At 41.8% G+C, this 13,177-nt stretch overlaps 1 protein-coding gene across 1 annotated transcript in view; it reads right to left on the reverse strand.

Moving 5' to 3' along the window:
• LOC102223695 (copine-9-like) overlaps positions 1–13,177 on the reverse strand; it is a 51,302-nt gene that overhangs the window by 16,465 nt on the left and 21,660 nt on the right. Inside the window, exons 8-11 of the mRNA XM_023353392.1 lie at positions 3,865–3,928; positions 3,203–3,306; positions 2,822–2,926; positions 457–498 (exon numbers count right to left, since the gene is read on the reverse strand). Of these exons, the coding sequence (XP_023209160.1) occupies positions 457–498; positions 2,822–2,926; positions 3,203–3,306; positions 3,865–3,928 (315 nt within the window). The remainder of the gene's footprint in view (positions 1–456; positions 499–2,821; positions 2,927–3,202; positions 3,307–3,864; positions 3,929–13,177) is intronic.

The following is a 13,177-nucleotide window of genomic DNA, read 5'->3' on the forward strand; positions in this document are numbered from 1 at the left end:
CTCGAGGGCCGGTGTCCTGCAACTTTTAGATGCATCTCTACTTCAACACACCTGAGTCAAATAATGAGGTCGTTAACAGGACTCTGGAGAACTTGACTGCACTTAGAAGGAGATTCAGCTGTTGGATTCAGGTGTGTTGGACCAGGGAGACATCTAAGAGTTGCAGGACACCGGCCCTCGAGGACCAGGAGTGCCCACCCCTGCTCTACAGCATCCCAGCACCAGACAGAAAGAGAGTCAAACCGCATTCTGTCTTCCCGTTCTCTCAGTGACAACCTTCCACGCACAACTTTTGAATCGCTACGCAGCATTTGCAAGGCAAGCGCAGCTAACCATCTGCTATAATAAGACGCCCTGGGTTAGACGAAATTGGTGTGACATTTGAGGTGCTCTGACTGGAGCCTGAAAATGAAATGGACAAAAGAAAGGCGAGAGACGGCGAACAAGAGATTTTACCTCCCATCTCTGTCCCAGTCATAAACGTCCACCTTCACTGTCCTGGAGGGAAGTGAGCCGAGGTGAGAGTCACAGATAGGAGAGAAAATAAAAGGGAGAAGAAGAAACAGTAGAGAGAGAGAGAAAGATCAAAAAACAGGGGGTGCTTTTAGTCAGAAAGTTAACTTTTTGGACGCTTTTCATGCTTTAAAAATAACACTGTGAGGATATATTGAAATGAAGTCACCTTCATTGAATGTAATGGTGACGGATTTGAGTCCGATTAATGTGAAAATGTCTGTTTTGATTAGTGAGACTGAGATATGAATCCTAACAATAAGGAAAAGAGAAATTCAGAAACAGGAAACACGATAGCTAAAGATGACAGACAGACAGACAGACAGACAGACAGACAGACAGACAACTCTCCTCTCTAGTGACAGACACAGTTGCTCCTGGGTCAGCCCCAAACCGTATGTGTTACCGTAGGATAGCTTTCATCTGTTTCTACTCCTCGCAGATGTTGCCTCTCCACTTTTATCTGGATGCTTAGACAGATTCTTTTTGCAAAACCATTGTCTTAATTAGCACTCCTACGCTTTGTTCTTCTTGGATTCATCTGCATCGGCCCAAGGTTGTATGGGGCCCTAAGCAGAATATGATTTAGGGGCGCCTCTCCCTGTTAAGACCATTAGCACCATTAACTGTATTTCAATATGGATGTTGTGAAATATTGGAGAAGGGGGGCTACGCTGAAAACCAATCAGTGATAAATGGTTACTGAGCTGTATTTGTGGACAAACTGAGCTAAATCCCAAAGAAAAATCTCTTAGCATCATGTTTTAACTATGGTAACAAAGCAATCCAAGTATGAAGTTGTGGTGTTTTGCCCTTTTTCAAAGTAAAGTTATTCCTTTAAATCTTACATTTCACCGTTAAACAATTTAAAACCCTCCAACTGCGCCCTCTGCCCAACTTAATGTCTGTGTTCTGTTATGAAAACAGGCATTCTTACTTTTGTTTAGTGTTTTGTCAAACTTTACATTTTTACACCACACTTAAACAAATAAACAAAACACTGTAAGCAAACCTACTGAACAGAACCATAACGGAAACAAAACCACAGACAGTAACCAAAGCTGGGATTCAAATAAATCCAGTGCCTCCACTGAGAGTGAGAGCTGAGCAGCACACTCATCAAGGGAAATGATTGTTTTCTCCTCAGGCCATGGGTGGATTTCCATAGATTTTTTTTATTTCACAAAAAGAAATTTCAAAAAATTCTAAATTCAAAAATACTTTATTGATCCCAATGGGAAATTAAAGGTTGTAACTCATATTAATTCAAATTCTTCAAAGAGTTATTATTGATAGTGATGGGTGTGGACAGGAAAAGATCTCCTGCATTAGTCGAATTTGAAGAAGCCTCTAAGTGAAGATGCTTTGTTTCCCCAAAACATTCTCATGAAGAACATGGTCAGATCCTTGTGAAACATCATTTTGCACATATTCAAGTTTTCTTTGCCATGTCTTTGATCATCTAAAATACGTAAGTGGGAAAATACTTTCCAACATTCCTAAGGTTTGTCCTGCGCTCTTGTTCTTGTCGTGCTCCACAGTCCTGCTGAGCGCATGTCCACAAAACAATGTTCATAGTGAAACACCTGATTGTTATTACGAGGTTCAGAAAAGAAGCTCTTACTGATCCCCGACCCCTTTAAGGTAACTCAATAAAAATAGGACTGAATGACACCGAAAGTCATCGTCGTGCTTTTCCTTGTGCCACAGAGATAAAGCATGCCTCCATTTCCTGTAAAGAAGAATCGAAACCTTTACATAGTGAGTGTGATATGAGCAGCTGCTGGTGAAGTTTTCTTCTGTGACAGTCCCAATAACACCAGCACTGGCCCAAGATAAACTTCACAGCCGACTGCTGGCATTATTCTGACCTGCCACAGAATCCCACGCTGTCAATGGGTTCAAATCAGAACATCATCAGAACATCATCAGTCTTTCAGCTTGTAGTGTGTCTTTGCACGGAGACTCTCAATGATTTCTAATTCCACTAATGCAGACTTTCAGGGTTCTTTTCTTCTCCCGTTGCCATGGTGAATCGCGTTATTTTCGTTCCACTGATGAGGACTCGCACTCACGCGTAACTCAGGGGTAACTTGACTCAGAATTGAGTTACCTCGCTGATGTCTCATGTTGTGAGCATCACAGGGCTGGGTAAGTTCATTCAGAGTATCTGCCTTCTACTCAGGGCTTGTTAACCTGCTTTCTGAAACGGGCCTCTGATGATTCAGGACTCCTGCATACATGCTCACATGATGGATTCAAATGGTAGATCAGTCAAAGAAATTGTGTCACACTAAGTTTTCTTTACCTGTCATAGTCACCGTTACAAAGAGCTCGAACAGGGATGGTGAATGACTGCCAGACAGGGTTCAGATTGTTCTTGATCACCTCAGTCTTGTGGCAAATTGTGAACCTGGTAACAACAAGCAGGACATTTAGTACAGAGGTCAAACAAGTGAATCCGTTTTAAGCAAAGAAGCAAGTTAAAGTTATAAGGAACCATGTGATAAGTTTGTCTCAGTTCAAAATGTGGCTGTGGAAACGCTCAAGAATGCCGTTGGGGTAGGTCCAGCAGAGCGATCTGCTGGTAGATTTTTATTAGCTTTAAGTAACAAGATAGAAAAATAAACATCTTTTAGCTCAGTGGTGTTGGCTGAAGGCCAAACTGAGTAGATAAAAACATACTTACGTTCCATCTTCATTGCTCCGATAGAAGACAAGGAAAGGATCGGACTTGCCGAAGAAATCCTTTTTATCCAGCTTGTTGGCACAGAACTGCATGGTGGCTATGTCCTAAGAGAACAAGGCTCGTTTTCAGGTCTTTTGCACAGCGACAAACTTCAGAGCTGAAATAGTTCAAACATCCTGAACTTGTTAAAAGCGTGTTAAAAGAACATGATATCATTCTTTAAAAAATAAGTTACTTTTCTAAAGCTAAGTCCTTTTGAGCTTAAGTCTCTGTAATTCATTGTTGAATCCAGAACACTGACCATAACTGGGGCAACGTAGAGCCGTTTTGTGTCACACACACAAACAGACAAATATTTTCTCCTTTTATGGCTAATTATTGGCAACATATAGCAGAGAAATTGATGCTTAAAATGATCAAATAACGTATGAGGATCTGTCACCAATATCGCGAAGGAGGAGTATTAATTAATCCTGCCTTCGCTGACAATTATTCTGAAGACTCCACACAGTCAATTAAATTCCCTTCGTAAAGTTCAAAATTGAAACCGGAGCGTGACTATCATGAATTTAGACCAAGGTGTCTACCTTCATGACACCATGTTAGATTCTTTTTTTTTTCTTTACAAGCGAGCAGCTGTGAGTTTATGATTAAATACGAACCCGACAGTTGCTGAGCTCTTCGGCTGTGAAGACGATGGAGCCACACTTCTTCCCAGGTATCCCACTGTCAGAGAAATTTAAAAAAAAAAAGAAAAGAACAGAAACTACAAAAGCAATAATGTTGTGTTTTGTTAAGGTATTCAGTGGTAATCCTATGAACTGCCAAACAAAAATTAGTAGATGACAGGGATGCACGGATTTATTGACACCGATTTTCTTAATTCTTTGAGATCTGAGATCGGCCGATACTTACATGTGAAGCCGATCTTATCAGTAAAGGTCTAAAAATCAACCACTGTCCTCTTCTGCCCTCCCATTAGAGAGGTTTGACTGGTGGCCCCGCCCACCAGGCGATGTCTGCACGATTATTAACATTAGTCATTCCACTGTTGCAAACTCAGCACCTTTCTTGCTATTATTTGTGACATTTCAGACAAAAAAAATGCCATCGTTTTATATAATGTTTAATGTTATAATGTTTTATTGTGTCTGTATGTATTTTGCATTTCAGTCTTTTCTATTTTATAAATGCATTGTACTTTATGATGAACAGCAATTTGGTCCTGTTGGTGTATAAAGGGCTTCATAAATAAAGTTGGTATGGTATGGTATCGTCAAAAATCAGAATCAGCAGGTCAGGCTTTTTACAAATCAGTAATCGGCGATCAGCCAAAAAAAACTGCAATCGGTGCACCGCTGGTCGATGAAATCATAAAATCTAATCAATCAAAGATGAAAGCCTCATTTCATTCCAGCTTTTGTGGCAACCACTTCATGCTAAGTGTGTGTAACTGCTTTTATTTATTTATTTTCTTATCAGGAGGACCCCAGCAATGGGAATCCTAATAAACAAACAAACTTTACTGCAGAATGACGGACAGAGAAAGACAAGAGGCTGTTAGCCGCTTCCTGATAAGCAGGGATTCTTCGTTTCTCTAACGGAAACCCAAAGCTGAAATAATCGGTCTGCATTGTCGTACAAGAGTTGACACTTTCAAATTAAGTGTGGAAAAAAAGGAAGCAGAAGAGATGGGATGTTCTTTGAAACTGGTGACCCAGATTCCCAGCTGATTAGACTAAGCCAGCTGGAGTTGCTGTCTTTAACATGAACCGGTGCCTCAGAATACATAGAGGCTAAAAGCCACCGAGACGCAGTTCTATCTTTGGAATATCAGATCACTGCCACTACACTTCAAAGCATTAAAATATCTCATTCTTGGGTGAACCAGGGAGCGGCATTTACTCCAGCAATCCGTGGTCGTCCTCGCTCTGGTTTGAGATCTGGTAAAACGACGCTCGTTTCGTGTTTGGTCCGTTTCAGTTTTGTCTGTAAGAGCGCTACAGGAGGACGAGAGCGCAATTAAAAGTTTTCCGGGCCAGGATAGAGAGAGGAGAAAACCCTTCTCATCCTCTTGATTATTCCCTGTGGCTGTTAAGTCACACTCCACCTCACAACACGACATGGTAATTCATTCCATCCACTTGAAGCTACGCTTCTGCAGGAGAGAGAGAGAGAGAGAGAGCAGTCTGACGCACTTTTGATTAAAATGGCGACTGAAATTTAAAGCCGCTGCTGTAAACATCTGGAGAAGATGACACACGGCGGCAACAATGCGCACGGTCTCTTCTGCTGTTTGTCGTTTGCGCCCTTGAACTCGGGAGTCACTAGCCTTCCTCCTCCTCCTCCTCCTCCTGCTCTGTGAACGCAGTCACGTAACCCCCCACCCCCGAGTGCACAAGGTCAGCCGAAACGCCTCGACTTGAACCAACAAATAATTCCGACTCGTCTGGTTTCCTCTCACGGCGGTTTTGGTTTTTAATCAATCTATCCTGACCTTCCAGCTGTAAGAAAGGATGCTAACGGTGATTAATGAGCAGCTGCAGGAAGCCAAACGACTTTTCCCACTCTCGCAAAGAGTGTGAGGAGACCTGGAACAGAGAACACACAGCCACACACAACGCTGCCAAAAGTCAATGAGGCGTTGGTGGGCCTGAGAGCAGTATGGGAAAAATGTCATGTGATAAGTGAAATAATCTGTCAGTGGAACGAGACCTTTTTCATCAATATTAAGGAATTATTGATTAAAACAACAACATTCTTTGTCTTATTTTAAGTTTACTAAGATATTTGTACTTGAAACTAGATCAAAATTACTTGGTAAGATTTTATGTCCCTGCAGTGTAAACCCCGTTTAATAGACAAATTCTTTAGGCAAGTTTTTGCTGCATTTAGTTTACTATCACTCATCACTAAACTAAATGATTTGAGTAAGACTGACTTCAATTTGTCACGTGAACCCAACTTAGATTAAGTTGGATAAACTTAATTGCTACCAATTGAAGCGATTCAATCAAGTTGGTTCAACTATTTTCTTTTTTCAGTGTAAGTAACTCACTTCCGCCAGCAGTCTATTTCTGAACACATAATGTAACATTTTATTACTTTCATTGTCAGATTTCGACATTCATGAACAGCCATTGTGTTTCTATAATTTTGCCAATCTTAATTAATGGTGTGACTAGAACTTTGATCTCTTGCTTTTATACTGTTGTGACTTGAGAGCACTTTTAATCGCACTGTGCAGCTAACCGTGCAATGAAAAACAAATTCGTTTAACACTGCTGCAATTAACTCTGTGTTCTCTGAAGAGTTATCTGGAATGCTCCGTGGGTCAGAGCAGGATGGCGATTGTGTCGACTCTTGATGCCGCAGGGACGCGCTCATCTCTGCGGAGGCGGCCTGGAGCGCACACACACATTACACACACACACATTACACACACGCACAGCCTCTCCTGCATCTCCCAGGCATGGTGTCGAGTCCTTCTGCGGACCAACCACCTACAGGAAATGCTGTTTGGTGTCGCTGTCAGGACTCACCTGCAGTCAAAAAGCGTGACTTTTGACAGAGCAAAGCCAAAAGCCTTTGACTCCAAAAAGTTAAAGAGTCAAAGAGCCTCAGACTTGCAGACTGATGGGTGACTCTTAAGTCATCTGTAATGGCTGCCTGATTGAGCTTTGCCTTATTTCTCAAAATCGTTGCAGTTTTATTTATTCTAAAAGATGTTCTTTTTTTCCCCTCCACACATATTTCACCAGAATCCCACACTGTGGAAAAGTAACTCTGCTGTTTCCACTCTCTACAAATTCGTGACATGTTTTTTTTTTCTGTAGCGATGTCTCTGGAGCTTCCTACTTCAAAGACTGTCATTCCTCCCCCCTGAATGAGACAGGAAACAGGCGCGCGGCAGCAGAAAACAAATGTAAGTCTCCGCCCGTCACCTGCACTGCAAAACAAACAGCTGCCCGATCCAGTCACACTCAATCAAACCCGGCGCCTTTCCTCTCCTGTCAGCCATAGAGGTTTCCAGAGCTACTGACGACGACATAAAAGACATGCTGCGTTTGCTTCAGTGTAAAAAGCTGATTTTTACAGTGGGTCATTCACTACCGCAGCTCCAATCATAAAAGAGAAGAAAAATACCTGATGCAATAATCTGCTGGGTTTCTCTGTATAGAAAACCCGTCCTGTTCAATATTTGCAGTAATTTTTTACTTCATTTGTAACTACAATAAAACTGAAACGCATTGAACTTTTTGGATGAACTGATCTCACTATGTATGTGAAACTTACATTGTGTTTGTAGAGTATCTTGAGACGACATTTGTCAATTGGTGCAATAAAAATAATAAGTGGAGCTTAATGTCACTCATAAAAAAAAAAACAATAATTAAATGAGTGGCTTAAACCTGACTGAAAAAATCTGATTTAGAGCTCATTTTGCCTGCAGTGTGAAGCGGGCCAAAGTGTCACAATCCATCCATTATGGAGAATGAAAAGAAAAACACCAAACGTCTTAGTTTTGCAGATAACGTAGCATCCGATGCAAATATTTTTACATTTTACATCAGAACACGCATCTTCATTAAACCCTGATCAATTATTGTTACTGTATAGTAACTAGAGTGCAGACATGTTGTTGGAAAATGTGTCAGCGCAAAGGCGACAGCAAGAGAAGCATCTTGTTTAATACAAAACAAGATGAGACAAGCACTTAGTGTCTCCTCAGAGCTGGTCACTGAACAGAAAACATGTCCAACGGCCTCGTTCTGAAAAACGGAGGAGATTCATTACACACTTTTCCGTACGTCTCTCTCTGCGCTCACACCGGCCTGCTGCGAAAGTTGATGGGAAACTTCACACCAGACGTGAAACGAGCAAATAGATCGGGCGGCGAGAGAGGAGACGAAGAACGTTTTCTTCCCACTGTGGATTATTGAGGAGTTTGGAGCTGAATCTGAACGCAACTCCGACCGAGCTGAGTAACAGACGCAAGACGTTTCTAGGGTTTTGCTGGCGTTTAACTGGACACACGTGACCAACGGTGCCATCAGACCTGTACAAAACTTTAAAAAATACATTTTTATAGAGTAAGGTAATGAATAAACAGTAAAGTATATTATGCAATTCAAAACCTTCACAAATCACTAGTTTGACTTAAAAAATGTAAACATATTCTGCATTACCTCTAAAGACACGTGGCTAACAGGAACTCAACTCCGTCATGAATACACATCTTATCTTCATACCAACACATAAAATGCAAATTCAAAAGTACTTAATTGATCCCAAAGGGAAATTAAATGTTGTTGTAATTCATATTAATTCAGATTCTTCAAAGAGTTATTGTAGACAGTGATGGCTATTAGTGCAGGTTTTCTGTGTGTTTATTTAGGTTTCTGTGTCCCGTCAAACCTTGATTGAGTGCAGCTGTTCCTTGTTTCCCCTGATTGTCTCCCTGTGAATTTAATGTCACCTGTGTTCCTTGTTCTTTGCCGGGTCCTTATCAAATCTGTCTTGCTGTCTAGTCAAGTCTGCCGTCAGATGTCTAGTGTGACCAGTTGCTACCAGTTTTTGAGCCTTAGCCTTCTACTCTAGCTGTGCTGCCTGGACTCTTGGAATTATTTGTGTGCTACTCATCATTATAACCATCATTTTCTTCATTTCACCTGGGTCCGCTGCGTCTGCCTCGCCACCTTCACCGCACTTCATGACAGTTAGAAAGATCTCCTGCAGCAGTCTGTAATGCAGCGAATTTGAAGACGCCTCTGATTGAAGACACTCTGTTTTCCCGAGACGGTCTCATGAAGAGGATGGGCAGTGCATCATTTTATTGGTTTTATGAAGAATCCGTCGTTGCGTCGTCATCTCTAGAGGATCCACAGCCGTCCCCAAAACAGATTTAAACTACAAACCGTAAAGCTTATCGGATCAAACGGCCTCGTAAACGTACAGCTACACGTCAACCAAATGCTGAAAAGGTTTACAGCACGAAACTCAAAATCTCTACCACGGACTGACAGCAACAAACAAACAAACTGAAAATACTACTCTGACCTAAACAACAGACTGAACATTGGTTCCACCCTGGACACATCTCTACAGAACTTTAGATGTTTTAAAAACAGAAATGTATGCATTACACCAGATTTTATTTAACACAAATTATTTTTAAACTTATATATTGTAACTTAAAAGCAAAAAAATTAACTTGATCTACGTAACTGCCACTGATGGCGGCCATGCTGAATGAGAAGAGATGGAAAAAACAGCCCCCCCCTATAAGCTCTCTCTGGAAGGAAACTAGTTTCATGCTGTTTTGGCCTAAATAGGGGGAGAAAACGCTCCATCAAAAGTAAAAAAAAAACACTCCAGTGAAATTAAACACGAGCAAATAAAGCATTCTGAATGAAAGCAGGTCAGTCACACACTTTACAATTTCATTAAAATGCATGGAGAGCGAGTCTCTGTGAGACCCAGCGGATCCTCTCTGACGCCGAGCGCACATCCTGTGTGTGAATAAAATAAGGTGCCAGAATAAATCTGTAATACAAAACACGGCAGCATAACGGTGAGCTTCTGTACGTTTTCCAACAGCACGCCTGCGCTTTGCAGTAACGCCCAAATGATCAGGATTTCGTGCAGACACTAGTATCGGTGATGGGCTTTATTCAAGGTTAGAAACTGGACTCGGGCAGGGCCAGCTTCTCAGAAGAGACTAATTTTGTTCAGGGATACCTTTAGTAAAATGTAGCGAATCATGGAATAATAACCCTTCTGTCCCTGCGTCACTCTTTCCACATCAGACTTAAACGGCCCCCTCTCCCCACCCTCCCCCACTTTATGCTTCACAGGAGTCTCAAAACGAGGTCAGGATTTCTCTCGTGATTTATTTCTGCTTCCACACGTCGAACAGAACTTCCAGGCCATCACACCTCCCAACTTTTCATTCGCGAGAGCGACACATTTCACCCAATTACTTTGTGACCGATTAATGTTCCCCAACAGGAACTAACATATTCGGTAATTTTGGAAATTACAGATATTTTCTTAATGCGTAAAGAAAGCAGGCGTTAGCCAGCAAGCATGATGAGCAGTTTCCTCTGTGTTTCCAAGTCTGAGTCCTGCTGGTCATTTATTATTAAAAGTAAGAGCAGCCCTCAAAAGCTTTAGCTTTAACCTAGATAGGATATTGTCAACGAGGTTTCGGAGGAGCATATAGTAGATCTAGAGTCTACTGTGAAAAGAAATGTTCCAGGATTTTGTCAAAAAAGTGATAAATACCCTTTATAAAGTCATACTGAAAGGCTGAAGTATTCCTACAACCCAACCGAAAGAAGAACACCTACATAAACGTAAAAACATTTATTTTTTTAAATTAAGGAATAAAGACGACACAACAGTTTCAAGAGAATCAAAGGAATATCTGGATCAAGACCGATTTTCCAAACTTGTCCAGTGAAGATTTTTAAGTCATTGTAAATGTCCGTCCAACCAGTTCATCCATCCTGCTCCTGCAGAGTCGTGATCTAAACCGAGACCTTCTGCCAGCGGAACACGTTCCAAAAAGAAGACGTCCAGGGTTCTTTCCTTCTGGTGTCCAGACATCCTCAACTTTCCATGTGGATAAGACGCTGAGCTCATCCTGAACAGACAAACTGACCATTGGAGAGGTCTGACTTCACTCAATGGTCACTTTTTAAGGTACACCTGTATCTAAATACAGAAAGGTCTTGGGAATCAACATTTTCACCAATGTCTGGCTTTATTAATTGGATTATTAATAAAGTCAAAGTTTCTTTAGTTGAATCAGGGAACCAATTCAAGAAGCTCTCTTGTGAAGGAATGAATTCAGACCATCGGCAGAAGAAACTCTTCACACAACGAGGAATGATCACTGACTCGCTTATTTCCAATGAAGTCTGAGAATTTATTAACTAAATAGTCCAACTTTACAGCTGAATTAACTCCTTTCTCCAGCTACCAATGTGAAGACTAACTACTGATAGAAAAGACGAAAGGAATTGAACGGAGGATCAAATCAAACTATTAAATCTACTACCAAACAAAATAAATTCAAAGCTATTTCATTAAAACAAGACCAAAAAAAAGAAAGGAAGATTAGCATGACATTAGCCTGGTTATTGACTTCCTGTGTAAATCTGCAAGAAAATAAAAGTCACTTTCAACACAGTCCGGGCTTTCTCTCATTCACTCGGATTGTCTCCAGTGGATTTTCTGCCGGGCCAATCAGCGAACAGCAGTCAGAAACGATGATGTCTATTTTCTGCGCTGTTTTAGGATTGTAGAGTGCCTGTAGTTTTAGCAATGGCAGGAAGGAAGTGAACAGGAACTAAACAGAAAGAGAACAGGAAGCGAACACAGCCGTTCAGTTCGTGTTGGCCACGCTTTCAAGTTAGCATTAACAGCTGCCTCATTCGGATCGGCACCTCTCTCTTTGGAGCACAGGTAATTTCCAGGAAGCTTCTTAGAATTGGACTGGAGTATTACACGCATCACCAGAAAACGTTAACAATTGGGTAAAATTTAAAACCTCAACACGGTCCATGCCTCCAGGAAGCAATCGTTTCTCAACAACCAGAAGCCCACAAATGCGTTACGTGTGTCAAAAACGCATATGACGCTTCAAGTTTGACGAGTGTGCACTTTGAATGCAGGCGCTCGATGGTGCGTTCACACCAGACGTGTTTGAAGCATCAGGCGCGTCTGGTTTATATTCAAAGTCTACGTGGAGGTGCGTCGAGGGCACGTTGTGGTGCGTTTGGACGTGTCAAAATCGCTCTAGCTGTTGTTTTCCGTTGCCGGCCAGTTTGTCGGATGCGTTGGATGCACCTGGCACGTCAAACGCTCCAAACGTGCCGCAACCGGTCCTTAATGCGCCTCCACATAGACTTTGAGTGTAAACTAGATGCGCCTCATCCACGAAACGCATTTGGCTTGAATGCACCATAAGCATCAAACATAAAAGCAACTCAGGCGGTCAAAGGGACACACAGGTGGCCCTGCTCCTCCAACAAAACCTGCCTGATGTGGCAAAGGTCAAACCACTTTCAAATGATGTAGTCTGGAGCTTTTTCATCACGTTATTGTCAGGTGAAAATGTCCAAACGCTGGCTGGGCCAAAGTCAGAAACATGGTGAGGCGACTGACAAACTGTCTGCTAACAGGGATCCGTCTGAGAGCCTGAAAGTTTTCTGTTACTGAAAAACCAAACGTGAAAAACATCAAGGATCCTCCCACATGTATTAATTTTATTTAGATTAATTGACACAGTAAAGACATTGGAGACGCTGAATCCCATCTTAGTCAGCTGAAGTGTCTTCCGTTTAGAAGTAATTAATTCATGGAACCTCACTCAGATTACTATAAATAGCTGCATGTTGGATTTGGTTTTCGATTCTATTGAGTGGATAACTTTGTCAAATGCTGCAGAGAGGCATGGAGCAGAGCTTTGAGTCTGGAGGATATCTGCAGTGCCAGACCCCAGGCTCAGCTGAAACGGACAGAGAGCAAATCAGCTCCGGTTCTGCTGGGGCGAGGCCGCCGAGTCCTCAGAGAACTTCAGGCTTACAGCACTTTAAATATGGATCCGAAGCACAAGCTGGCCTCTTTTTCACCATACTGGAACCAGTCTGAATTAGTAATGCATGAAGCAGCAAAGGAACAACTGCTGAAGAGCAGAGCGTAGTTACATGTTTGTCATAATATGAAATAGAGAGAAAGAAAGACGTCTTCTAAGTGTAACCAGAGGCGGGCAGAGGACCCAGAAATTGTACTCAAGTAAGAGCAGAAATACTTCACAATAAAATTACTCAAGTAAAAGTAAAAAGTACACTGTAACAAATGGCTGTAAAAACTACAGCATGAAAATACAGTAAGGTGGCTGGTTCTGAAAATACAGCTTTTTATTGTGATCTGAAACGTGTATGGAAAGCATACGGGACGTGATTG

The sequence above is a fragment of the Xiphophorus maculatus genome, chromosome 20 (genome assembly GCF_002775205.1).
Source record: "Xiphophorus maculatus strain JP 163 A chromosome 20, X_maculatus-5.0-male, whole genome shotgun sequence".
Lineage (NCBI taxonomy): Eukaryota > Metazoa > Chordata > Actinopteri > Cyprinodontiformes > Poeciliidae > Xiphophorus > Xiphophorus maculatus.